General features: G+C 41.1%; 1 protein-coding gene across 2 annotated transcripts; it reads right to left on the reverse strand.

Annotated features, from left to right (window-relative positions):
• Positions 1 to 1,269: 1,269 nt before the first annotated feature.
• TYW5 (tRNA-yW synthesizing protein 5) lies at positions 1,270 to 26,499 on the reverse strand. Of its 2 annotated transcripts, none has more exons than XM_089670129.1 (9): positions 26,404 to 26,499; positions 21,408 to 21,500; positions 19,348 to 19,502; positions 17,869 to 17,938; positions 12,534 to 12,578; positions 10,233 to 10,370; positions 8,974 to 9,061; positions 2,934 to 3,050; positions 1,270 to 1,573 (listed from the first exon to the last, which is right to left on the reverse strand). In XM_089670129.1, the coding sequence occupies exons 2-9, from the start codon at positions 21,489 to 21,491 to the stop codon at positions 1,317 to 1,319; spliced, it is 954 nt and encodes a 317-aa protein (XP_089526255.1). In that variant the 5' UTR covers positions 21,492 to 21,500; positions 26,404 to 26,499; the 3' UTR covers positions 1,270 to 1,316. The 2 variants fall into 2 exon arrangements, with proteins under 2 accessions (XP_089526255.1, XP_089526259.1); XM_089670133.1 differs by having other exon boundaries at positions 26,336 to 26,416.
• Between the last annotated feature and the right edge of the window lie 2 nt (positions 26,500 to 26,501).

Raw genomic sequence — 26,501 nt, forward strand, 5'->3', positions numbered from 1 at the left:
ATCATTAATAAAAATACATGCAACACTCACAATACCATAAATGACAGGCCATACCCTTTAGCACACAAAGACGTGTATTCCCAGCACAAAGTGTAGTATATAATATGCTAAAGTGATTGTTAATTATTAAAAAAAAATTGCAAACATGTTGAGGGTTAATTCACATTAGTGCATTGATCTGCGTTTTAGCGCAGCTGTAAAACACAGGTCAGTGCAAGGACACCCCAAAAAAAACTGTATTTTGTGTGTCCTGTTCACACTACAAAGCTGCATTAACCTGCATTGTATTAAAATGCAACATGTATGAGTTTTTAATGCAATGCAAGTGTAGAAAAAAAAGTTTGCTTTGTGATTTATTTTGTGACCCATAGGATGTGACATCATAGGAAATGCTGCAAAATGCAGTGCATTTTAATGCGCACTAAAAACATGCATAAAATGGATGGAAATGTGCATCCATTTTCCTTCCATTTTATCACAAGTCAGTGTGAATTCAGAATTATACTCACCCGCTGTGTGCAATGGAGTTGTACATAGCAGTCCTAAACCACCTCTTTTTGGGTCTCCCAGGCTCCTCCTATCCAGTGAGTGCCCCCATAGAAAGCCACTTTCTATGGGGGCATTTGTGTGGCCTCGCTCCCCCATCACTGGCTTTGATTGTCAGTAGCGGGAGCCAATGCTGCTGCCGTTGCAAAGCCTCTGAGACTAGGAAGTGAAGGGAGAAAAGACCTGCAGATATTTTTTTACCTTAAAGTGGTTGTAAACCCTTCCATATACCCAGTGAAGGGACTGGCCTCAGACGATAAACAGAGATTAAACAAATCCTCCTACATAAGTTCCACTTGTTTATCTGCTCTGTCTTCTCTACATCCATTCAAAGTCCAGAATTTATAAAGCTTGTCTAAGCTCTGAAATTGGGGCAGATAGCTGACATTACACACTTCAGAGCTCTGAGAGCTGATTGGAGGAAAGGGACATGCACCCCTTCACACAGGACAAAGGAACAGAACTAAGGCTGTCAATCACAGGCTGTGTGCTGGAGCTCCCTTCCCCAGTCACCTATTTTCTTCCCAGCTCACTCACCAGATTTTACTGACCCCTTAAGTCATAAAATACTTCCTTTTATCATTAAAGCCACATCTGAATCAGTGCACCACTTTAATCTCTACTCCTCTCAACTCCTTGGCTCCTTTTGTTTAGACTGCTATACACACCTTCCAATGGCTTCTCTTCCACCATCATATATAGTATAAAAAGACCTCCACAGCATAAAATTGTAAAGCGCTTTATTAAAATAACTTAAACCAAACCAAGTTTTATTCAAAGTTGGTACTGTAAGATTTGGATTGTATCCGTAATACCATTTTTCTAGCATAGAAATCTCTATATTCCTCAGGAAGTTCATCCAATGTTTTCAGAGCCCGATCTAATATCTGTACAGCTCTTGAAGCTGCAGTGGGGTCTTTGTTCCCATATGTGTCTGTTTTATCATAGCATTCAGATGGCAGGTGTTTCCAAAAGACATTAACTCCAACTCCAAACTCTTCAGCAACTGTATTATGGAACCACAGAGCTTAAACCAACAAGAAAAAGGATGAGTAATACTGTAAGACTGCAACAATTCCCTTCAGCCATTTAACAAGTAGGCATACTTTTGCTAATGCATATAAAAGCAATGAAAGTGTATATGAAGGTAAATATATAAAAAAAGAAAAAAGTTTATTAGTGTCACTAAACCCAATATAATAAATATATAAATACATGAAGCAAGTCTTCCTCCAATTAGCAGAGGTGAAGACTGTGATGTCATCCACCCACCTCTCCACCTCAGCCATTCAGAGGAAGTCCTGTATTCCTTCATAAAATACAAAGCTTCCTGTGAATGGCTAAGCGGTGATCAGCCTGACTCAGTTTTGTTCTGGGAATAGCACTGTATACTGTATGTAGCTGACCGCATGTATTAGTAAAGGAAATAGTTTGTTTGGACTATTGTGGTCCAAAATAACTATTTAAAGTTAAATGAAACCTAGAGTTAGGCTTTAAGAAAAATATTCATTCAAAGGACAATGAGGTGTATGTTTTGGACAGAGAGGATCGTTGGTCTTCAGAGGTAATTTAAGTCACATTGGTTTCCCAGACTTTCACATCTCCTATCATGTCCTTCAACAACTGCCTTAACACAGTCCGGAATATTTAGATTAAGTTTACCGAGTTACTCATGCGGCTACAAAAGCTAGAGTATGTTCCTGACATTCGTTAGAGCTGGGGAGGCTACTTGGATAAGCAAAGAAACGTCCTCAACATTACAGGATAAGTAAGGTTGAATATGTCTAACTACTAATAGATATAGTTGCCCGATTGTTATGCTGACCCTTTTGTTTCAGTATTTACACTGCACTGACCCAAGACAAGTATACAGATAAGGACTTATGACTTCTCTCTGACATTTCTGATCTCCATACTTTTCTGGGCCAGTGATTCTTGAAGTCCCAACACCAGCCAACTAACATTTCCAGAAAAGGGATGGTGGCCTTTGCACATTTTATGACACATCTACTTTAAAACTGTGCCTTTTTCTTTGAGGCAATTGTGAAGTGGCTTTGCTTTTTCTCCTCTATTGCCTTTTTCCACTCTTGTTTCTGTAACTGCAATACTTTCTATTTATATCTTTAAGCTCTATGAAGGCGATACACGTAACCCTCCAGCAAAATAACATAGCTAGTTATACCTGAATCTGCGATTCCCTACTTGCTTCCAAGCATACTGTAAAGGTTTTGTACTGTTTCCAATTATATGACCAGACATCAATCCTCCTTATCCCTTTATGTACTGACCTTAGGTCTTGGTTCCCAAACAAGCTCACACATACAAATATTCAAGAAATTCCTGCATATAAGTTCAGTAAAGAACCTAAGAAAGATCAAGTTGCTTACCTGGAATAAATAACACATCCCCAGCTTCTAAGGTGCATTCATAACGCCTTGCTTGAGAGAAAAGTGGGTATGTGGACAAGTCTGGATTATCTACATCTAATACCTCAGACTTGTCACCTGGACACAAGAAAAAGTTAATGCTCAGAAAACTCATGAATTCACAGGAGAATATAAAGGTATGGGTACAAACTAATCTGTTATGAGGTCAATGTGATAAAAGTACTGTATTTCTGCATTTTTCAGCTACAGTCTTCAAACACCCCCAACAGGTCATGTTTTCAGGGTTCCATCAGATGACACAACTGCCATAATTACTGAGCCAGTGATAATAGACAATAAAAGCTTTGTGGAAAAAAAAAAAAAAAATCAACCCCGCTGTTCGTGACCACTGTAGAAAAAAAGTGTGCACAGCCTCTCCTTTCAACTGAAATGATCTTCTCTGCCAATGCGCTGTTTACTAGCACCATTACTCCATGTCCCAATTTAATTCCTGCACACCAGGCTGATGATGGTTTCTGAACAAAGTTGATCCTCCCTCTCACCTTAGCAAATGTGTAAGATTTTAGGCTAGGGATGCAAAGTGTTAGATGTAATGTACAGGACATTGTACCAGCTGTCAGGCTGGGCACTGAAGAATATATTTTCATGAAACACAAGCATTAAAGCAGTTGTTCACTCTGGAGAAAAAAATAAAATGACGTAGTGACGCACTTCCGGCGTGGACGCCATCTTGGCACACCTTATTCCTATACCCATGCATGCAAAGTACACCCAAAAGCATTAGGTTCTATGCTGACATATTAAATACTGGATGAAGCGCTCTGCTATGAGGGTACTATACACAAAAACAAATAATTTTATGCAAATATATATAACAGAAAAAATCAAAGTGACTAGTGCTTAAATACAATATTAAATGTGTAAACCAAATGAAAACAACCAGTCTGCCCCCAGGTGGCTAAAACTGGTTATGTATGCGCTCACACAACTTACCGTATTTTTCGCTCCATAAGACGCACCTGACCATAACCTAGGTTTTAGAGGCAGAAAACAGGAAAAAAAAATTCTGAACTAATGGACTGCAGACATAGTACATGAGATGACCAGAGACTGCGGACACAGTACAGGAGAGGACCAGAGACTGCGGACACAGTACAGGAGATGACCAGAGACTGCGGACACAGTACAGGAGATGACCAGAGACTGCGGACACAGTACAGGAGATGACCAGAGACTGCGGACACAGTACAGGAGATGGCCAGAGACTGCGGACACAGTACAGGAGATGACCAGAGACTGCGGACACAGTACAGGAGATGACCAGAGACTGCGGACACAGTACAGGAGATGACCAGAGACTGCGGACACAGTACAGGAGATGATCAGAGACTGCGGACATAGTAGAGGAGATGACCAGCAACTGCGGACAGTACAGGGATGACCAGAGACTGCGGACAGTACAGGAGATGACTGCTGACCTTTGGGGAGGGCGGGGGAGCGGGTACCTGTATTTGACAGGTACCCGCTCTTACTTCCGCGGAGTTGTTCTTTGATCTTACCTGTTCCTCTATCCAGCCGCGCGCTGTCTACCCGGCTTTTGTAGTGTGGGCGCTCGGCGGACAGCCGGATGCCCAGTGCGCATGAGCGAGAAGCTTTGTGATTGGTCTGGCGGCTTCTGGGATCTGTCCTGTGTCCCAGGTACCGCCTTACCATTCACAAAGAGCACCGCTATCCTGGTATCGGTCTGGAACATCATTAAAGTATATGATCTGTGGCCCCTAGGGGTCGAATGTTGGAGGTGAGGAGGCACTCTGGATATTTGAGGATTGATGCACTAGAGTGACACCTTGGTCTGAGCACAATTTTGAAGTGGTTGACGAAGAAGCACTTATTTATATACAAATATTTATTTATCACAGAAGAGTAATAGCATGATTTTGCACATGATGATACAATTTGTATATTGATTGAATGTCAACACTTGGCACTTTTGAGATTGTTCACTGTGATTTTTTATTAATTTGTTAATACACAATGTACTTAAGTGAGCACTTGGTCACTTTTATATAAGTTGTGTGAGCACATGCATAACCAGTTTTAGCCACCTGGGGGCAGACTGGTTGTTTTCATTTGGTTTACACATTTAATATTGTATTTAAGCACTAGTCACTTTGATTTTTTCTGTTATATATATTTGCATAAAATTATTTGTTTTTGTGTATAGTACTCTCATAGCAGAGCGCTTCATCCAGTATTTAATATTTTTTCTTTGTCCTACGGTATAGGGTATAGATGATAGCAGCTAGCTATATTTAGGCATTCTGTGGAGCGCAGGAGGATATTCATATTGTGTATGCTGACATATGCTGAAGATCTATGTGAGTGCGCATTTTTTATATATTTTGTCCTATTTAATATAATAAACATATTGCACTATGGGAGGATGTGTTTTATGTTTTTGAATGAGATATTGGCGCTTAACCCTGCCCTTACTGGAGAGGAGCCACTACCAGAGTGCTAACCCCCTGTGAGGGAGATTTGTTTGCGATGAGAGCAGACCAGTGGAGAGGCTGCATACTTGAAGGATCTGAGGGTGTGATCCCACAAAACGCTTTGACCCTTACGGGTCGAAGTTTTGAGGTGAGAGGCTAATCTAGCCGGTGGTCGGATTGTTGTGTCAGCAGCTACCCACTGTCACATATTATCAGCCTGAGTGTCATCTGGAATTGGATAAAGTGATATTATCCACATCATATTGGACTGTTTTGAGCACAGATCAGACGGTGCAGTCTGATCTTATTTGTGTGTTGTTGCATTTCATTTGCACAAATATTGTACACTGATTATTGTGTTGTTTTAGGTTTTTTATTGCACTGATTGAGATATTTTTACATATTATAGGGGGAACATGTCCTTTGTCATTTTTTTGGCACTTTAGATATTTATTCTATTTATATACACGAGGTCTTTGTATGTTTATGCTTTATATTGAGTTTGCAGTGGTCGAGACCTATTTTTTCTTGACTATTATTCACCATCACTTCTTGGTCCAGCTGTATATCACTATATTTGTGGTATTATGTGGCACATTGCATGATTGTGTGTTACTTACATTGTGGCACTAAGTGAGCATTTTTTAGTTTATTTCACCTATGTTTTATACATTGGTTTAAATTATATGTTATTTATGTTGGTAGCGCTACATTTTTATTTTATTTATTTACATCAGATGACACAACTGCCATAATTACCGATCCAGTGATAATAGACAATAAAAGCTTTGTGGAAAAAAATACATCAACCCCGCTGTTCCTGACCACTGTAGAAAAAAGTGCACACAGCCTCTCCTTTCAACTGAAATGATCTTCTCTGCCAATGCACTGTTTACTAGCACCATTACTCCATGTCCCAATTTAATTCCTGCACACCAGGCTGATGATGGTTTCTGAATAAAGTTGATCCTCCCTCTCACCTTAGCACATTTGTAAGATTTTAGGCTAGGGATGCAAAGTGGTAGATGTAATGTACAGGACATTGTACCAGCTGTCAGGCTGGGCACTGAAGAATATATTTTCATGAAACACAGGCATTAAAGCAGTTGTTCACTCTGGAGAAAAAAAATTAAAGTCAGCAGCTACAAATCCTAGGCTAGTGGAAGTGAATACCTATCAAAACTAAGTACCCACTCCCCCCCCCCCCCCAAATAAAAATATGATATGCCAAATATAGTAGAGGCGGGGGGAGGAGGATTTAAAGCCGAACTTCTCCTTTTGGATAAAGTTCTGCTTTAGGAGGTGTGTATTAGGTGTGATTTACTTTTTACTGCAGAGTGTGTTGGTTTTATTTAAACTGTACCTATGCTGTTGCTGTGGAGAATGAAGGCACTCCTAAAAACATGAGTACTGGGGTTATATAACACAGCTGCATATGACATTTGAGATCGACGTAACAGTTTGTGCTGCATGTCACAACCCTTATGTTTCTAACCTACATTAGAAAATGACAGCTGCAAAACAAGTGTTTTTTTGGGGAATACATAAAACAGGAGTACCAGAACAAAAAACAAGACTTGCAATTTAATGGTATGCATCCTTTTCTGGAAAGAATAGAATAATACAAATATTTGGAAACTTGTCCAAAAAGGATATGTGCCTAGCCATCATTTTGATCCAGGAGCTTAAGTGCCTTTTGAATCAATGATCAAAAACAAGTTCTAGCTACACAATTTATGTCCTTGTTCAGTGACTAGGTTAGTGTTAAAGCCAGACATAGCCAGACAAACAGAATTTTTAAAGTGGCCAGCTATGGCAGTCTGTGTGTATTTTTCTTGACACAGGTTCACTTTAAGGCCAAACCCACCCTGCCACACTGCTGCTCAACAACCTTTTGGCTGCAAACAATGTGTCCCACATATTATGGGATTGAAAGGGTTAAAACAAGCTGTACTCGATTTACTAAGCCAGAGTGCAGAGAAAAGATTAGGGTTATATTAGACCCCTTGATGTCTCCATAAGGAGGATCTGTCACCTGCACAGTGCTATCAGGACTTAAATGCGCATTGTGATAGCAATTTAGATTGCGTATGCACATATGTAAAAATATGCATACTTATGCAGGCCATAGACAGGTCGTTTATCGGACGAATTTTTGTCCTCACGAAAAATCGGCCGATAATCACGCCGTTAGTGGAGCCAGCCCATCGGCCGTTTTTCGCGGATCTTCTCATTTATTTTTATCAGTCATGTTGGAAAATCCACAAAAAACAGCCATTTTTTGTGGACATTGGTGGCAGCATTGCTGCCGCAACGCCCGATTTTTCATTTATCGGCAGAACATTCGGCCAATAAATGACCCGTCTATGGCCTGCCTTAGGACATACATGCATACATAACCACCGACTGCACAACACATATTGGGTATTGCTGCCCATACTGGACTGAGAGGAATAATCCTAAGGCTATTATTTACAGTTAACTCCAGATTGATGGAAGAAGTAAGTATTGAAGGCACATGCAATTTTGACACCTGAAATATTTATTTACTTGAATGTGGATTACATTGTGATAGCATGCACAAAAATTAATTATACTGTATTTTTACTGAAAATAAAGGTTTGACAAACAGTTGTATAAATATTGTGCGACATAAAAATTTGCAACTCCCATTCTTTTATTTGACAGTTTTTCTGCTTTCAGAAAACACAAAGAGGGAAGAATTTTTCAAAACTGGAACAACCACAATCTAGAGCAGCTGCACATGGCAATCAGCTTCTATCTTACATTTTCAAAACTTATCTGAACAAGATAAAGATAGAAGCTGATTGGTTGTCAAACATAGCTGCTCCATATTCTGTACTGATAAATTTCCTTCATAATGTTTTGGGGGTTTTAAGTAATATTCAGGTCAAAAAATGTGCATTTTAGAACATGTATTAAAAAAAAAAACATTTGTCCAGTAGTGAAAGGGTTCATTTCTAGCCTTGACCTAACTTTTCAGTCTATTGACAGTGTGATTCAGAATTCAAGATCCATCAGTTACAAAGACACTTTTCTGATGTTCTTATAAAGCCCTGCTCACACCTGTGCACTTTTGAGTAAAAGCACTTTCCCAGCACGTCAAAAGCACATCAAAAATAGCCCCCTTTAAATCCTAACTGTTCACATCTGTGCGTTCCTTTAATTTTTTTACAGTTCGCTGTTTGCTGCATCTTCAGTGCCCTGTTTGAAAAATGCACCCAAATTGCATCTTCCAACATAGCCATTTGAAGCACAACCAAAATGCACCACTCTTTTTTTTAAAGTTCGTTTTTTGAGTCACATGTCAATTTTTCTCAGGAGACTAGGGATGAAAATGCATGCAAAACACATTCTGTTAAATTTTAACACAACACATTTAAAAAGCACAAAAATCGCAATATGTGTTTACAAAAGATGCATATTGCATTTTTTTAGACCCACTGGCCCTTACTCCACCCAACAGATGATAAAGAACATATCTAGCAATACTAAAACATCACATTGATTTGAAATATCATCCTCACCTGATAAATATAAAAATGGTGCATCTCGAGGGCTGTACAGGACAACTCTTTTTGTTCCTGTTACTTGAATAAGTAGATTATCCATCACCTAAAACAGAAGAGTCTTCTGTTACTGCAAGAACAGAAATAAGATGACCGGGAAGATAATAATAATACTTTCCTTTATACATACTGGTACGTCACTAGATAGGAAGGGTGATATCTTGGTCATTACTGCAGCTATAGCACTGAACAAGATATAATTTTTTTTCAGCCAGCCAGCACTTCACTGTAAGAGTGATCCTAGCAGTTGTACACTCTGTCCCCCCATCCCCGCACCCACCGCCTCCTATATCAGCCTCTCCCAAGTGATCGGGGAGCCTGCTAAAGATGTGACCAGCGGTATCCGGTTCCTGGGACATAGTAAGAGAAACTGATGTTGTTCCTCCCACTGTGTGATGTTAGAAACTGGAAGTGACAAGGATTTTCAAGGAATTTCTTTTTGCTGTTTACAAGTTACTAGCTAGTGAAAGTATCAGATCAAACCAATCTCAGTTTGCACTGATGCTCTGGAGGCCAGAGGAGACATCTAGGGTCTAATAGACTCTAGATGACTCCATAAAGAGGACCTGTGCTATCACAAGGGATGCGGTTCATCCCTTGGGAAAACAAAAACAGTCATAAAATAAAAAAAGAGACAGTGTAAAAAATGTAATAAATAATAAATTAAAAAAAAAAGTAAAGCGCTCCTGTCCCCCCATGCTCAATCACAAATGTGAACTGGTACATTGGATCCGCATGCATATGTAAACAGTGATCGCACCAAATATGAGAGGTATTGCTGTGAACGTCAGAGCAAGAGCAATAATTCTACCTCCTGGGTAACTCTAAACTGGTGACCTGTAAAGGATTATAAAGCATCGTCTATGGAGATTTTTAGGTACCACAGTTTGGTGCCTGCACAATTTTAAAGCTTGACATGTTTGGTATCTATTTAAATGGTGTACAATAATCATTTATATTAGCTATTTTCTAGCAAAAAAAAATGTTTTTTACATGTAGTAGGAAAATATCAGAATTGTCCCAGCCTGGAAGGTGTTAAGACTGCGTCAGGCAGATCATCTGTCCCTAACTGCTAGATGTGCAGATGCATGCTAACAGCAATGGACAGCTCCTATCTGCCATTGTTTTCTTGCCAAAGGAATCTGCTGTTCAGCACTGTGTGCAAGTGTAAATGAGGCCTTATGGCGTAACATATTTATTTCTATAGAAAGACATACATCATAGTGTGTCCAGAGCTGCAGCCCCGGAGAGCTGATACGGAAGACACTGGAGAAGAACTGGTCCTTTTCAAAAAATTCAGGAATCTTGATGTCTGCTGCCAGCTCTGGAAACTGTTTGTTGATGTCTGCAATATCCTATGGAAAGTGATAATATAGTACAGCTTTAGTTGTACTTACAGTAAATAGAAACATTATAAACCCAGAGTGCTAAACAGGCTCATAATCTGTATGTAAATGTTTCCTGCCATGATGTGGCTATTCCCACAAGTCAGGTGCTCTATTATTCAATTCTCAAACACAACCTCTGTAGTCGATATTTGAACTCCCTCCTTCTGCCCTGTACCTACAAAATGTAAAACACAGTCTCATTGACCAATAGGAATGCACGACAGGCAGCAGAAAATGAAAAATGTTGTCTATAAAAAGTTGTGGATGATATTTGCATGACAAAAAACTAGGGTCTTGTGGATATTTATGTGTTCTAAAAGTAAAGCCTGCATTCAGCAGACACCAGAGATGCTTGTTCTCTGAACATAGGCCAGCTTACAGAGTATGGTGATTTTACGGGTTTACTTTAAAGTTTGTGCACCTTATATCAGACTAAACAAAATGCATTGTGCTGTCCTCTACCTAGAAATCCTCCCTATGATTACCGTATTTTCCGGCGTATAAGACGACTTTTTACCCTTTGAAAATCTTCTCAAAAGTCGGGGGTCGTCTTATACGCCGGTATACGGCATGCTGACACTTTTTAGGGGGCGGTGCCGCCGCCGCCCCCCCCTTGAAACGGAAGGGACACTGAATACAGGGGTGGGCAGGGGCTGCTGTCTCTTACCTGGCTCCAGTCCCACAACGATCCGGTCCAGGAAGCGCAGCTGCTCCTTCATTCAGTTCGGCCACTGGATGTTCGCGCGGCTGCTCGGCTCCGCCTCCTCGCCGGTGATTGGCCGCCAGAACTGTAGCTCAGGAAAGGCACACAGGTGGCCAATCACCGGCGAGGAGGTGGCCCCGCGAAAATCGAATGAAGGAGCGGCCGGTAAGTGTGCCGTACAGAGGTGCTGCTGCAACCACATATGCTGGCTGCAGCAGCACCATACTGCAAGGGGTCAGCAAGTGTCATTGGTGTCAGTGGGAAGAATAGTGCCCCATCATTGATGTCACTGATACCAATGATGGGGCATTATTCCTCCCACTGACACCAACGATGGGGCACTATTCCTCCCCCCCCCCACTGACACCAATGATGGGGCACTATTCCACCCCCCACTGACACCAATGATGGGATACTATTACTCCCACTGACACCAATGTTGGGACACTATTCCTCCCACTGACACCAATGTTGGGACACTATTCCTCCCACTGACACCAATGATGGGGCAGGATTCTTCCCACTGACACCAAAGATGGGGCACTATTCCTGCCACTGATACCAATGATGGGGCGCTATTCCTCCCACTGACACCAATGATGGGGTGCTATTCCTCCCACTGACACCAATGATGGGGTGCTATTCCTCCCACTGACACCAATGATGGGGCGCTATTCCTCCCACTGACACCAATGATGGGGCGCTATTCCTCCCACTGACACCAATGATGGGGCACGATTCCTCCCACTGACACCAATGATGGGACACGATTCCTCCCACTAACACCAATGATGGCACACGATTCCTCCCACTGACACCAATGATGGGGCACGATTCCTCCCACTGACACCAATGATGGGACACGATTCCTCCCACTGACACCAATGATGGGGCGCTATTCCTCCCACTGACACCAATGATGGGGCACGATTCGTCGCTCTGACACCAATGATGGGGCACTATTCCTCCCACTAATACCAATGATGGGACACTATTCCTCCCACTGACACCAATGATGGGGCACAATTCTTCCCACTGGTGTGCGTTGGAAGAGGGGTAGTCTTATACGGCGAGTATAGCCCAAACACTACATTTTAACAGGAAAAGTAGGGGGTCGTCTTATACGCCCAGTCGTCTTATACGCCGGAAAATACGGTATATATCTGTTTACCTTGACACATTCATGCCCATTTTCTGTGGCCAAAAACACATAGATTTTTTTTTTAATTCAGGAAGGTATCTGCTAGTCTGATCACCCTTACGCTAGGTTATTTCTACTACATTATAGCATAAATGCACTATGTACGTGTGTAAATGGTTTTTATTATTTTTGATTAATTTATTATTTTCACAACTAAAACACAAAAACTACCCTGCTTCTGTTACAGTCCATATCATTCCCTTTCCATTTCATGCTTACTTTTTACCTTACGAGGGTCTTCACCTAACGATCGGAGATAGTATTTCTCATCCTAGTTAAAAAAAAAAAACAACTTTTCAAAAAACAGAAAGGAACCTTAGTAATGCAGACCTGTTTTTCTATAGACTAACCAGAGGACATTGACAATCTAAAATATCATGTATAATTCAGACTGCAAACCAGGATGGCACATGTAGACAACAGAGCTGGACTTCCTAATATTATATATTCCCCAACCAAGCAATTCCTTTGTAAAACAGAACTGCAAAATAAAGAACAGTATAGTAAAACAGAAAAAGAAATGTGTGACCTAAGTAGATTTACAAAATTGCCTGCAAAGAAATTTCATGACTGGGGCGCAACATTCCACAATTTGTCCAAACCCCCAATATTATTTGCAGTTTGGACTGTTGTCATAAACTGCCACTAATAACTGGCCAAATACATATACAAATTGTTATAACGCCCTGGCTAAACTACAGAACACGTCCCCTCTTGTCGTCTCCTTAACTTAAGTGGGGGGTGTTCAGTAGTCCCACAGGGGAGAATTCAGGCAGGATTGATATCACTACTTGAGGATTGCAGTGCAGTATCAATTTTTGACAGGAATAACAGCTATTTTTCTGCATTTGCAGCATTATTAAAAAGACAGCATGGGGGAATATGTATTTCAGTGATTTGAGGTATATACGGTCATGGCCAGAAATATTGGCACCCCTACATTTCTGTCAGATAATGCACCACTTTGCCCAGAAAATTGTTGCAATAACAAATATTTAGGCATTATTATGTTTTTTTTTTTGTTTTGTATTGGTATGGCACAAAAAAATGTAGAAACAAACAGCCAAATCTGACATAATCCACGCAAAACCCATAAAATGGACTGGACAATATTATTAGCACCTTCTCAAAATAAATAACTATTCCAAGTTTCTGATGCTCCTGTAATTTGTAATTAAACTCACCTATATCAGTTAATGTATAGAAATCACACCGGCAACCAGTTACAATGGAAACAAATTGATTAAACCTTTCTGTTGTGTGTCTCTATGTGCCACATGAAGCATGGAGAAGAGAAAGAACAGCAAATAATTTTCTGAGGATTTCAGAACAAAAATTGTGGAAAAGCATGGATAATCTCAAGGTTAAAAGTCCATCTTCAGAGATTTTAATGTTTCTGTGTTCACTGTGTGCAACATTATCAAGATGTTTACAACCCATGACACTATAGCTAATCTCCATGGACCTGGACAAAAGAGAAAAATTGTTTAAAGAGTGCAACGAATGATTGTTCGAATGGTGGATAAAGAACCTCAAACAACTTCCAGACAGATTCAAGGTGACCTTCAGACACAGGGTACAACTGTGTCAGTTTGTATTATATGTTGCAATCTGAATGAAAAAAGACGCTATGGTAGGAGACCCTGGAGGACCCCACTGCTGACACAGAAACATAAAAAGCCAAATTGGAGTTTACCAAAACGTACCTGATGAAGCCAAAATCCTTTTGGGAGAATGTGCTGTGGACAGATAAAACTAAATTACAGCTTTTTGGTAAAGCACATCATTTTACTATTTTGAGAAAAAAAAAAGAGGCCTTTAAAGAAAAGAATAAAGTCTCTACAGTCAAACATAGTGGAGGTTTACTGATATTTTGGGGTTGCTTTGCTGCTTCAGGCACTGGATGTCTTGACCTTGTGCATGGCTTTATGAAATCTGCAGACTACCAAAGAATTCCGGGGTGCAATGCAGAGCCCAGTGTCAGAACGTTGAGTCTCCGTCAGAGTTCATGGGTCTTACAGCAGGGCAATGACCCAAAGCACACATCAGAAAGCACCCAGAAATGGTATAAGACAAAGCACTGGAGAGTACTGAACTGGCAAGCAATGAGTCCAGATCTCAATCCCATGGAGCACCTGTGAGATCTCAAAACAGCAGTTGGGAAAAGGAGAAAAAGAACCCTTCCAATCTGAGAGACCTGGAGCAGTTGGTGAAAGAAGAGTGGTCCAAAATTCCAATAGAGAGGTGTAAGAAACTCATTGATGGTTACAGGAAGCGATTGATTTCAGTTATATTTTCCAAGGGGTGTGCTACCAAATATCAAATTGAGGGTGGCAATAATTTTGGCCAGTCCATTTTTGAGGTTTTGCTTGGAATGTGTCAGATTAGATTTTTGCTTCTACACTTTTTTGTGTCATACCAATACAAAAGAAATAAACATGAGAATGCCTAAACATTTGTAATTGCAACAATTTTCTGGGTAAAGTGGTGCATTATCTGACAGAAATGCAGGGGTGCCAATATTTTTGGTCATGACTGTATACAGCAATCAGCCATAACTTTATGACTACTGACATGTTAAGTGAATGACATTGATTATCTTGTTACAATGGCATCGGAAAGTCAGTGGAATATAGTAGGCAGCAATTAAACATGTTGTCTATGAAGTTGAGTTGAAAGCAGTAAAAATGGGCATTACAGTTTGTAGTGTATGCATCAGAACTGGACCACAAAGCATTGGAAGAAGGTGGCCTGGTCTGGTGAATCATGTTTTCTTTTACATCATGCGGATAGCCAGGTGCATGTATGTTGCTTACCTAGGGAAGAGATGGCACGAGGATGCACTATAGGAAATTGGCAAGCTGGCGGAGGCAGTGTGATGCACTGGACAATGTTCTTCTGGAAAATCTTGAGTCTTGTCATTCATGTGGATGTTACTTGACACATACCACCTACCTAAACATTGAAGCTGACCAAATATGCCCCTTCATTTAAATGGTATTCCCTGATGGCAGTGGCCTCTTTAACCAGAACAATGCACCCAGTCACTCTGCAAAATAATGCAAGCATGGTTTGAAGAACACAACAATGAGTTTGAGATTGACTTGGACTCCAGATTCTCCAGATCTCATTCAAATCGAGCATCTGTGGGATGTGCTGGAAAACAAGTCAAAACAAAAGCAACCCTCGCAACTTACAGGACTTAAAGGATCCGCTACTAATGGCTTGGTGCCAGATACCACAGCATACCTTCAAAGGTCAAGTGGAGCCCATGCCATAACGGGCCAAGGCTATACTGGCGGCAAATAAGGGACCTACTTAATATAAGGTGGATGGTCATTCATAAGTTATGGTTGATCGGTATGATTATAGCATACATTAATACACCCCTTTTGAAAAGTAAGATTTTAATCAATAGCTCAATGAACACAAGAACAATTTCCAAAATTTTGACAAAACTGAGTTTTATAGAACATTTGTTTAGCTCATTACATGAAAGTAAGGTTAATAATATAACTTGGATTACATAATCTTCAGTTTTACTCAAATTAATTGATGCAAACATGAATACATCCCACAACAAATACTACTACACCTAGTATTTTGTATGACCTCTGTGATTTATAAGGACAGCACCAGGTATGGAATGAACACATTGGCGACATATTACAACATCAATCTTTTTCCATTCTTCAAGAAAAACCTCTTTTAGAGCCTGGATGCTGGATGGAGAGTGATACTCAACTTGTCTCTTCAGAATTCCATATTCCATAGGTCTTCAAATGGGTTCAGATCAGGAGACATACTTGGCCACTGAATCACTTTCATACTGTTCTTCTTCAGAAATGCAACAGTGGCCTTAGACCAAGGGCACAGAGTGATGGTAGCATCTTCACTTTCAATATAGAGCAGTATATCTGTAAATTCATGATACCATCAAAGAAATGCAGCTCCCTGACACCAGCAGCACTCATGCAGCCCCACAGAAGGACACTGCCACCACCATGTTTCACTGTAGGCACCATACATTTTAATTTGTACTCCTCATCTTTGCAACGCCATACAGTTTTAAAGCCAACAGTTCCAAAAACATTTATCTTGGTCTCATCACTCCAGAGTACAGAGTCCCACTAGTCTTTTTCAGCATGGGTCCTGGCAAATTCTAGGCAGGCTTTTTTGATTATGGGCTTTAGGAGAGGCTTCTTTCATGGATGACACCCATGCATGCCATTCCTCTGCAATGTACGCCATATTTTGTCATGGGAAACAATCACCCCAGTTTGGCTTTCTACTTCTTTAACTAACTGCAGTGAACTTGCATAGTGATTTTCTTCATAGCTTCTCATCAGAAGACGGTCCTGTCGAGGTGTTAACTTCCTTGGACAGCCTGGATGTCCCTGTGGAATGGTTGCAGTTGCATCTTTGTTAAATGTTTGTATCACTTTTGCTACACTCTTCTGACTGATAAGTAAAGCTTTGCTGATCTTCTTGCCTTCACCTTTCTTGTGTAAAGAAATTAATTTTCTTTCTCAGGCCTTGTGACATTTCTCTTCCATGTGGTGTCATTGTTGATGGCATAAAATGAGAAGGGGTTTTCTTTGATAAGGAACACCATTTTATAATCACCTGTCTGCTAGACACCTGCTTAATGAATAATTAGACTCTCCTGTAGTTAAATTCTTGTTAATTAGGATTTTGTTGTCTAAAATTTAGCTTTTTTCCAAAGACTTTAATTGGGGTGTATTCATTTTCGCAACATGGTTTGAATGGATGTTAGGAAAAATAGTTTTTGTGTTTGCAAATTAACGAATCTTGTTTACAATCAATTGCCTGCATTTGTGGGAATATTTTGTAGTATAGTGCAGCACAGTGGCTAAATGGTTAGCACTTTCACCTGGCAGTATTAGGGTCATTGTTTCAAATCCCAACCATGGCACCACCAGCCTGGAGTTTGCATGTTCTCCCTGTGCCTGCATGGGTTTCCTCCAGGTACTCTAGTTTCCTCCCACACTCCAAACACATGCTAGTAGGTAAATGTATACTGTCTAAATTGGCCCTAGTATGTGTATGTATGAATGTAAATTAGGTACCTTAGATTGTACGCCCCTTGAGGATTATGGACTGATGTGAATGTACAATATATAAGTGCTGCATAAACTGACGGCGATATATAAGTACTTGAAACAAATAAATACAATAAATAAATATAGTGTCCCATAGAAAATGCTGATTCTGAAAGGAAAGGTTTTCTGACAAATCTGTTGGGGTGTACTCATTTATGCTAAGCACTGTGTATATGTATGTATGTATGTATATATATATATATATATATATATATATATATATATATATATTTTTTTTTTTTTTTACATTTTGCTAGACACAGAATATTTTAAAGGATAAGAAGGTGAAAGAGACTGAGATCATTAATGTGCCAATGACTGCACTGGGCACTAGTTTGAGGAAGTGTGTGATCTTTCTTGTAATCAGCAGAAGTAGCTTTGTAGAGGACTTTCCTTACAAGTAGACCTTTGAAGTCCACCACTGAAGGTTATAACTACCTCAGAGATAAAGAAGTCTGTGTGTTTGTCCTCAGCTGCTCTACGTACAAAAACATCAAATGGAAGTGATCTGAAATGAAAATATTAGGAAACAAATTAAAAACAACTATAACTCAACACATTGCTTGTATTTTTTTGCATTTTGAAAAGATTGTAAAGTTTTATGGCTACATAGTTAGTCTGGCTGAAAAAAGACAAAAGTCCATCCAGTTCAACCAAAAAAAAATAGTTATACTCCTATACCCACAGTTCATCCAAAGGAAGGCAAAAAGCCCAGCAAGGCATGAACAAATTTGCTCCTGCAGGGGAAAAAAATCCTTCCTGATCCCCAGAGAGGCAGTCGGATATTCCCTGGATCAACTGTACCTATAAATGTTAGTATCCAGTTATATTCTGTGTATCTAAGAAAGAATCCAGACCTTTTTTAAAGCAATCCATTGAGCTGGCCAGAACCAACTCTTGAGGGAGTCTATTCCACATTTTCACAGCTCTTACTGTGAAGAAACCTTTCCGTATTTGGGGATTACATTTCTTTTTCTCTGACGTAAAGAGTGCCCCTTTATCCTCTGTGATGACCTCAGGGTGAATAACTCTACACCATATGAACCACTGATGTATTTATACATGTTGATCATATCCCCCCTTAATATCCTCTTTTCAATAGAGGATAAATTCAGCCCCTCTAATATTTCCTCATAGCTGATCTCTTCCATGCCTCTTATCAGTTTGGTTGCCCTTCTCTGTACTTTCTCCAGTTCCCCAATGTTCTTTTTGTGAATTCGTGCCCAAAACTGAACTGCATATTTCAGATGAGGTCTTACTAATGATTTGTACCGGGGTAATATGATATCTCTCTCTCTGGAGTCTATACCTTTTTTAATACAAGAGAGGATTTTGCTCGCTTTACAAACCACAGCTTGGCATTGCATGCCATTATTAAGCTTGTTATCTACCAGAACTCCCAGATCCTTCTCCACCACTGATTCCCCCAGTTGTACTCCCCCTAGTATGTATGATGCATGCATATTCTTAGCCCCCCAAGTGCATAACCTTACATTTATCATATTAAACCTCATTTGCCACATAGTTTCCCAATTAAACAGTGCATTGAGGTCATTTTGTAAGTTGAAGACATCCTGTAAGGACGTTATTCCACTGCACAGCTTGGTGTCATCTGCAAAGACTGAAATGGTATTTTTAATCCCAGACCCTATATTGTTTATAAATATATTAAAAAGTAAGGGTCCCAACACTGAACCTTGGGGTACACCACTGACAGCCCTAGACCATGCAGAGTATGAATCATTAACCACTACTCTTTGAATACAATCTTTTATCCAGTTTTCTATCCATTTACATACAGATTTTTACAAGCCTGTAGACTTTACCTTACACATTAGCCATGTGTGGGGAACTGTGTCACACACTTTTGCAAATTCCAAGTATACCAGGAACACAAAAAGATATCACATTCCTCACCTATATAAAAAATTCTTCTTAATAAAGTCCAGCTGTGGTAGCTCAGACACATGGATCTTTACTTCACGTCCTCCTCCCTTCCTGCTCATATAATCCAAGGTCCATTGTGATTTGCACACTCCCAGATCCAAGTCTTGTAACACAGCTGGCTTCCTCTAGAAAGCAAACACCAACAATGTCAGTTAAGTCTAAAGCTGGACATAAATACAAATGATTTTGGGCTATTTAGGCCATCCTTATATCACAGCATTGACCAAACACATAAATGTCACCTACCATCAACCATTTCCATAGTAATAAATAATATCAAACGAGCGCTGGGTAAAATAAGTAGAGCAGCTGGCATAAAAGGTAAAACCTCTAAAAGCTTCCCCTAAAATCATAACATAGAATATGCAGCGCTATATAAGATGATGATAAGTAAATAAATCAGCTGCTTAATTATATCACAAGCATTAAAAGAGAGTTTCATAATATTCTAAGCAATAAAATAGTGATAAAAGCGCTTCAGAGCGCTAAACACAGTAATGTGAATAACGTCCAGGTGTGATGTAGTAAAGTGCATAAAGTGATGTACAATCAAATAATTCCAAGTTCAATATCAATATAAAGGTGAAACTCCGTGACTCCAGTGGCTGAAAATAAGTGTAGATTGCACTAACCAGAAAGCGCAATCTAATGCGCATTTGAGTAAATCAAAACCTACTCCTGGTCATCTGGACTCAGGAAATGGAACACGGGGGGTTATCTGGCAAACATCAGCAAGACAGGTACCACACCGCATACATCACCAGGTTCCAGGAACACACTCTCCATCCAGCAGGGGGAACCACTCGTGAAGGTAGATGTAGAGTAACAGGGATTCACCTTAGGGGGGGAGGTAACAGACTGGAACAAAGCCAGGTCCTCCTTCCTCTCTGCAGTCAGGTATCAAGAAACGGTCAGTACTGTTGGTGGTATTTTGCTTTGATTAATAACAAGCAGTAAAATAGCTTTAAGGCTCCATTCACATTAGGGCATTTCAAATTGCAAGCGGAATCGCCACGTTTCTGCCTGCAATTTGAAAATGCGGTGTGACAATGTGAAAACACCCAATCGCATTTGGAGGTGCCGTTCTTTTCAATGGCACCTGAAAGCACGTGGCGTTTTTGGGCGATTGCAATGCGATCGTACAAACAAAATTGAGGGCTGTGCAACTCCCGAAAATGGTTCTGGAACCTTTTTTAGGTGTCGTGTGGTTTTGTTTGCGCGATCGTGCCATGGTATCCTGATATGGTACATATTAAAAAAAAAATCCCAATAAGCGTGTATTGATTGGTTTGCACAAAAGATATAGCATCTACAAATGGCAGTATATATACTGAAATTTGTATTTGTTCAATTTTTTTATACTAGTAATGGCGATCAACGACTTATAGCAGGACTGCGATATTGCGGCGGACAATCAGACATCAACTGACACTTTGTGGGAACCAGTGACACTAATACAGTGATCAGTGCTAAAAATATGCACTCACACTGTACTAATGATGTTGTTTAGGAAGGGGTTAAACATCTAGGGCGATCAAAGAGTTAACTTTGTGTGCCTAGCTAGTACTTTTGAGTAAACTGTGTGCTGCTTTTACTAAGGGAAATGATGGATTTTATTCCCTGCTTTGCAGGGACACAATATGCACCACTTCCTCCCTGTCAGAACGGAGCTCTGCCTTGTGTACATAGGCAGAGCTCCGCTCTTTGTCTCTCCTTGACGAGCAGTCCACTGTCCGGCACCTGCAGATCGGTTTCTACTGTGAACACTCACAACGGAAGCGGCATGCCCCCTAGGCGGAAGTGCAGGAACACATTTAGATCAGTGATTTTGCACAGGAGGGCCACCCTGAAGAAGTACTATATCTGCTATAGAGTGCTCCTAAAGTTGTTAAAAGTGTGTCAGGCATCTTCTGTAGGGTTTTCTAACCTGTCTAATCAAAGCCTTCTTGTGGCCTACCATCACAGACATAGGATTGTGCACCAATCCAGCCAAAACATCAGGATCTGGATCAGATTTTCTTTAAACTTACCAAGGGGTAAATTTCCTGCAGAAATCTAGTTTTATCCATGCCTGTATACCTTGGCAAAGGGATTTTTGTTGGTTTCAACTCCATAATGGCTGTCTGAAAAACAGAAGACAAAGTAAATTCAGTAGTTTATTCAGCAGTGATTGATAAGTAAAGTGTATGTCAAGCCAAAGGCTTTAGTTGTAGCGTGGAAAAAAGATTAAAACCCATAACTGGCTTTTGCTACAATCTGCATCCCTATTAGAAAGATTCTCTAACTTTCCCAGTGTCAAAAGACTAGACATGAAGGGAAAGAAAATTTGCAACAGGGAAATGGACAGAAATTAAAGTTGGACAGGGGTGTAACAATCATGCACACAGGGAGAGGCGCGGTTCTCCATTTTGCTCCAAACGTCTGCATTTTCGTATTTCTCTTAAACTCCTGAGGGGGGAGGTGTAACAATCATGCACACCGGAGCCAGACACGATCCTTATTCTGTTAAGAATCCTTCATGTTATTCCCCATTTACCCCCTCCCTCAGGACTGCAATCAGTGTATGATGCTGAGCCCCTACCTAACAATCCTCTGCCCAAATAAGGTAATTGGCTTGTCTGTTGTAAGAAGATACCAATTGATTTTTGTAGAAATAAGCTGTTATGCTGTGTGTGTAGAGAGAGAACGAGAGATCTGCCCTGCGTTTAACATCACTGCAGAGTCTCCTGCCATGAAAACAATGAAACTTACAGTCGAGACAAAGAAAATCCTTGTTGAGTTCATCAGACTTGAAACTGCTTAACCCCAGGCATCTATTTGGCAAGTACTTATCTCCCTAAACTTCTGCTATCTGTTTGCTGTGCTGTTGTGCTCTGTATATTTATATATATTGGTTACATCTTTTTCCTGTAAATATTTTTATTGCACCCTTTTGACCTTTTAGTAATAAATCTTACTTTCTGAAAGTGTTGAACTGTTTCTATAGCTCTTTAATGTAACTTACGAATCCCTGCCGCTGAAGAGCGCTACTATGAGTGTTTAACCCTCTGTATAACCTGTCTGCAGAGATAGCGGTATACCGACGATTAACCAATCATCCTAGTGTATTGCTGAGTTTCCTCTTTTTCTGTACAAAAAGGAGGTGGTGGCAGTGTGAAGGGTTAATTGCGTAATTAACCTGACCCAGTAACAAACGCTCCCAGGCTGCAGGTGCGTCGATTGTGGTCCAATTAGCTGGAAAAACAGTGTGCAGGGTGCAGCTGGGTGTGGTATTGTTACGCACATGATATCGCGGTGTTAGATTGGCTAGTCCTTCAGTCACAAGTTTGGTGAGGTCAGGGGTCTGACGCCGCGCCCGTCATATATTGGCTGGCAGCGTACGTGGGATAGTTGCATTAGCAGCTTCAGTGCAGTGGTAAAAAATTAGCACTACACTGAAGAATTGTAACCTTTGTGGAAACAGTCCTTAGAAACAAGCGTGTCAGGAATGGACTTGTCAGTAATGGTGGGACTCACCTGCCTTGTGGGCTGCAGTACCAGGGCTGGCCAGCGGGTGCTCTCAGCAATCAGAGACTCAACCCTGCAGTTAGCCAAACACCTGAAGCTGATTATGCAGGTGTATTTAAGGGATGGCCAGATCTGCAGTCTGGGCCTTGGTGTGTGCTCTTCTATGGGCCCCTGTATCTGTTACCTGCATCCCTGTCCCTGTCTGACTGATTCGTTGCTGACCCTGCCTGATCCAGACCTCTGCTGACTTCTCCTGTTTGATCCCTGGCTTGTGACCCCGACCATTCTCTGCCTGACCCCCTGTACCTACCTGCCCGTTAGTTGCTGTACCCGGCTCGTGACCTGACTACTCTCTGCCTGCTCCTCCTGTTCCTACCTGCCCAATTGTTATTGACCCGGCCTGCCTGACGACGCTTGCATTGTATGTATTGTTATCTGTGGGTGGTTTGGTTCGTTTGCACTGTGTTATGTTTTAGTATTGCACTGCGTTTATGTTTGTATTGTTAGTCTTTAATAAATTGTCTTATTTATAACATATCTGAAGCCTGCGTTTCCCTGCGTCAGTTCACATACCACTGGTCATACCCTGGAGCCCTGACAAAGCGGCACATATCTGTTATATATAGAGAGAGAGAGACATATAGCAACAGCTCCTTCCGTTTTCTACTTTATCTTTGCTTGCAATTATGCCTGGTGAAGCTGAATACGAGAAAATGAGCAAAGGTGATTTGAGGGCGGAGTGTACAGTGGGGCAAAAAAGTATTTAGTCAGCCACCAATTGTGCAAGTTCTCCCACTTAAAAAGATGAGAGAGGCCTGTAATTGGCATCATAGATAGACCTCAACTATGAGAGACAAAATGAGAAAAAAAATCCAGACAATCATATTGGCTGATTTGGAAAGAATTTATTTGCAAATTATGGTGGAAAATAAGTATTTGGTCACATACAAACAAGCAAGATTTATGGCTCTCACAGACCTGTACCTTCTTCTTTAAGAGGCTCCTCTGTCCTGCACTCATTACCTGTATCAATGGCACCTGTTTGAACTTGTTATCAGTATAAAAGACACCTGTCCACAACCTCAAACAGTCACACGCCAAACTCCACTATGGTGAAGACCAAAGAGCTGTCGAAGGACACCAGAAACAAAATTGTAGACCTGCACCAGGCTGGGAAGACTGAATCTGCAATAGGCAAGCAGCTTGGTGTAAACAAATCAACTGTGGGAGCAATAATTAGAAAATGGAAGACATACAAGACCACTGATAATCTCCCTCGATCTGGGGCTCCACGCAAGATCTCACCCCGTGGGGTCAAAATAATCACAAGAACGGTGAGCAAAAATCCCAGGACCACACGGGGGGACCTAGTGAATGACCTGCAGAGAGCTGGGACCAACGTAACAAAGGCTACCATCAGTAACACACTACGCCGCCAGGGACTCAGATCCTGCAGTGCCAGACGTGTCCCCCTGCTTAAGCCAATACATGTCCGGGCCCGTCTGAAGTTTGCTAGAGAGCATTTGGATGATCCAGAAGAGGATTGGGAGAATGTCACATGGTCAGATGAAACCAAAATAGAACTGTTTGGTAGAAACACAACTCGTCGTGTTTGGAGGAGAGAGAAAGCTGAGTTGCATCCAAAGAACACCATACCTACTGTGAAGCATGGGGGTGGCAATATCATGCTTTGGGGCTGTTTCTCCGCAAAGGGACCAGGACGACTGATCCATGTCCAGGACAGAATGAATGGGGCCATGTATCATGATATTTTGAGTGCAAACCACCTTCCATCAGCAAGGGCATTGAAGATTGAAGGAGTGGCTTCGTAAGAAGCATTTCAACGTCCTGGAGTGGCCTAGCCAGTCTCCAGATCTCAACCCAGCAGAAAACCTTTGGAGGGAGTTGAAAGTCCGTGTTGCCCAGCGACAGCCCCAAAACATCACTGCTCTAGAGGAGATCTGCATGGAGGAATGGGCCAACATACCAGCAACAGTGTGTGCCAACCTTGTGAAGACTTACAGGAAACGTTTGGCCTCTGTCATTGCCTACAAAGGATATATAACAAAGTATTGAGATGAACTTTTGATATTGACCAAATACTTATTTTCCACCATAATTTGCAAATAAATTCTTTCCAAATCAGCCAATGTGATTGTCTGGATTTTTTTTCTCATTTTGTCTCTCATAGTTGAGGTCTACCTATGATGCCAGTTACAGGCCTCTCTCATCTTTTTAAGTGGGAGAACTTGCACAATTGGTGGCTCACTAAATACTTTTTTGCCCACTGTACCTCACAAGGAATGGACGTCGGTCGCAAAACTCGTGAAGATTTGATTCGGGACCTACTGGAGCATGATATCCGAGCAGATCAGACCTCGGGGAAACTTGATCATGCAGGGGTTTCCGTTACCTCCGATCCCAGTGGCTCAGAGATGGCCTTGCAGCATGGGCATACAGAGACTGAAGTATCATCAAATATTATCACTATTATTATCATCATTATTATTCACATTATTTATATATGTATTTTTAGAAATATTGTTTACACTGATAATTGATTTATGTGCCACTGGAATACTTTTTTGAAGTGTTTTTTTTTTTTGCATGTTTAATATATTTCAATGTGGCAGTGTGGTGTTTATACACGGACAGGATTTAGTAAGGATATCATTTTAATTGTTTGCCTATTTAGCACAGTTTGGTGGTTTCACACCTTGTTTATCTCTAATCTTTATTATAGGCTTAGCTGGGTGAATTAGGTGTGGACAGGGAAGGTGATTGGCACAGTGGGGGTGGGGGGGCAATTACTGGAACTAATCCCTTGTATGGCTCGCTCTGCAGCAGCTGAAAGTTGGCTTTGTCTTCTCTCCCTGTCGCTGGCTTTCAGCTGCTGCAGACAGAGCCATACAGGGGATCAGTTTCAGTAATTGCCACCCCACCGCATCGATCTCCCTCCCTGTACACCATACGTTTCTCTCAGCTGCTCAGACCCCCCCTTGTGCCCTCACTCCCGCAGTGGTGCCAGCTTCCCTTCTCTTCTCCCCACAAGCAGCTGCAAGCACACAATAGAATCCTTCAGGACTGAGAGAGGGAAGGGTCCAGTGAATTCTATATGTCACATTTACCAGACCCTTTCTTTTCTGAATGAACAAAATGAGTGATCTGTACCAATTACTCACCGTGCTCATTTATAATTGAAATTCTATGCATAAAGCATAGGAAACTGGGATTTTTTAGAGCAGGTGGCCCTGTCAGGTTGGCTATATGGGGCCCCGTGGTTTTTAAGAGCAGCTCTGCCTGTAGGTACAAGTTAAACAACAGACTCTACTACCACTTTAACAATCATTCCCCAGACACAACTAACAGTTCAGTGGGAGGGGAACCCAATGAGAAGGTAAGTGTCTTCCATCCCCAGAGTTCAGCTGTAAGTAGTAGACAGCCGGCTTACAAGTACTTCTCTGATTGGTGACACCACTGACCCAGCCCGCAGAATATCAGCTTCTAGAAATACTGCACCTTCTACAGCATGTCGCCTAGACCACACTTCCTCCTCACAACCACGCCCACCCGGCCATTCACAACCACGCCCTTTGCCCTTCACAGCCTGTGTTATC

This window comes from Staurois parvus, unplaced genomic scaffold (assembly GCF_062004578.1).
Source record: "Staurois parvus isolate SC_StPar_1 unplaced genomic scaffold, SC_StPar_1.0 ptg000011l, whole genome shotgun sequence".
In the NCBI taxonomy this organism is placed as follows: Eukaryota; Metazoa; Chordata; class Amphibia; order Anura; family Ranidae; genus Staurois; species Staurois parvus.

Coding starts and splice junctions, on each gene's coding strand:
- TYW5 (XM_089670129.1), bottom strand. CDS start 21,491: ATGGAGTTGAAACCAACAAAAATCCCTTTGCCAAGGTATACAGGCATG. Junction 17,939..19,347: donor AAGAAGAATTTTTTATATAG/GTGAGGAATGTG, acceptor TTTTCATTTCAG/ATCACTTCCATTTGATGTTT. Junction 3,051..8,973: donor ACCATTTTTATATTTATCAG/GTGAGGATGATA, acceptor TCTTGTGTCCAG/GTGACAAGTCTGAGGTATTA.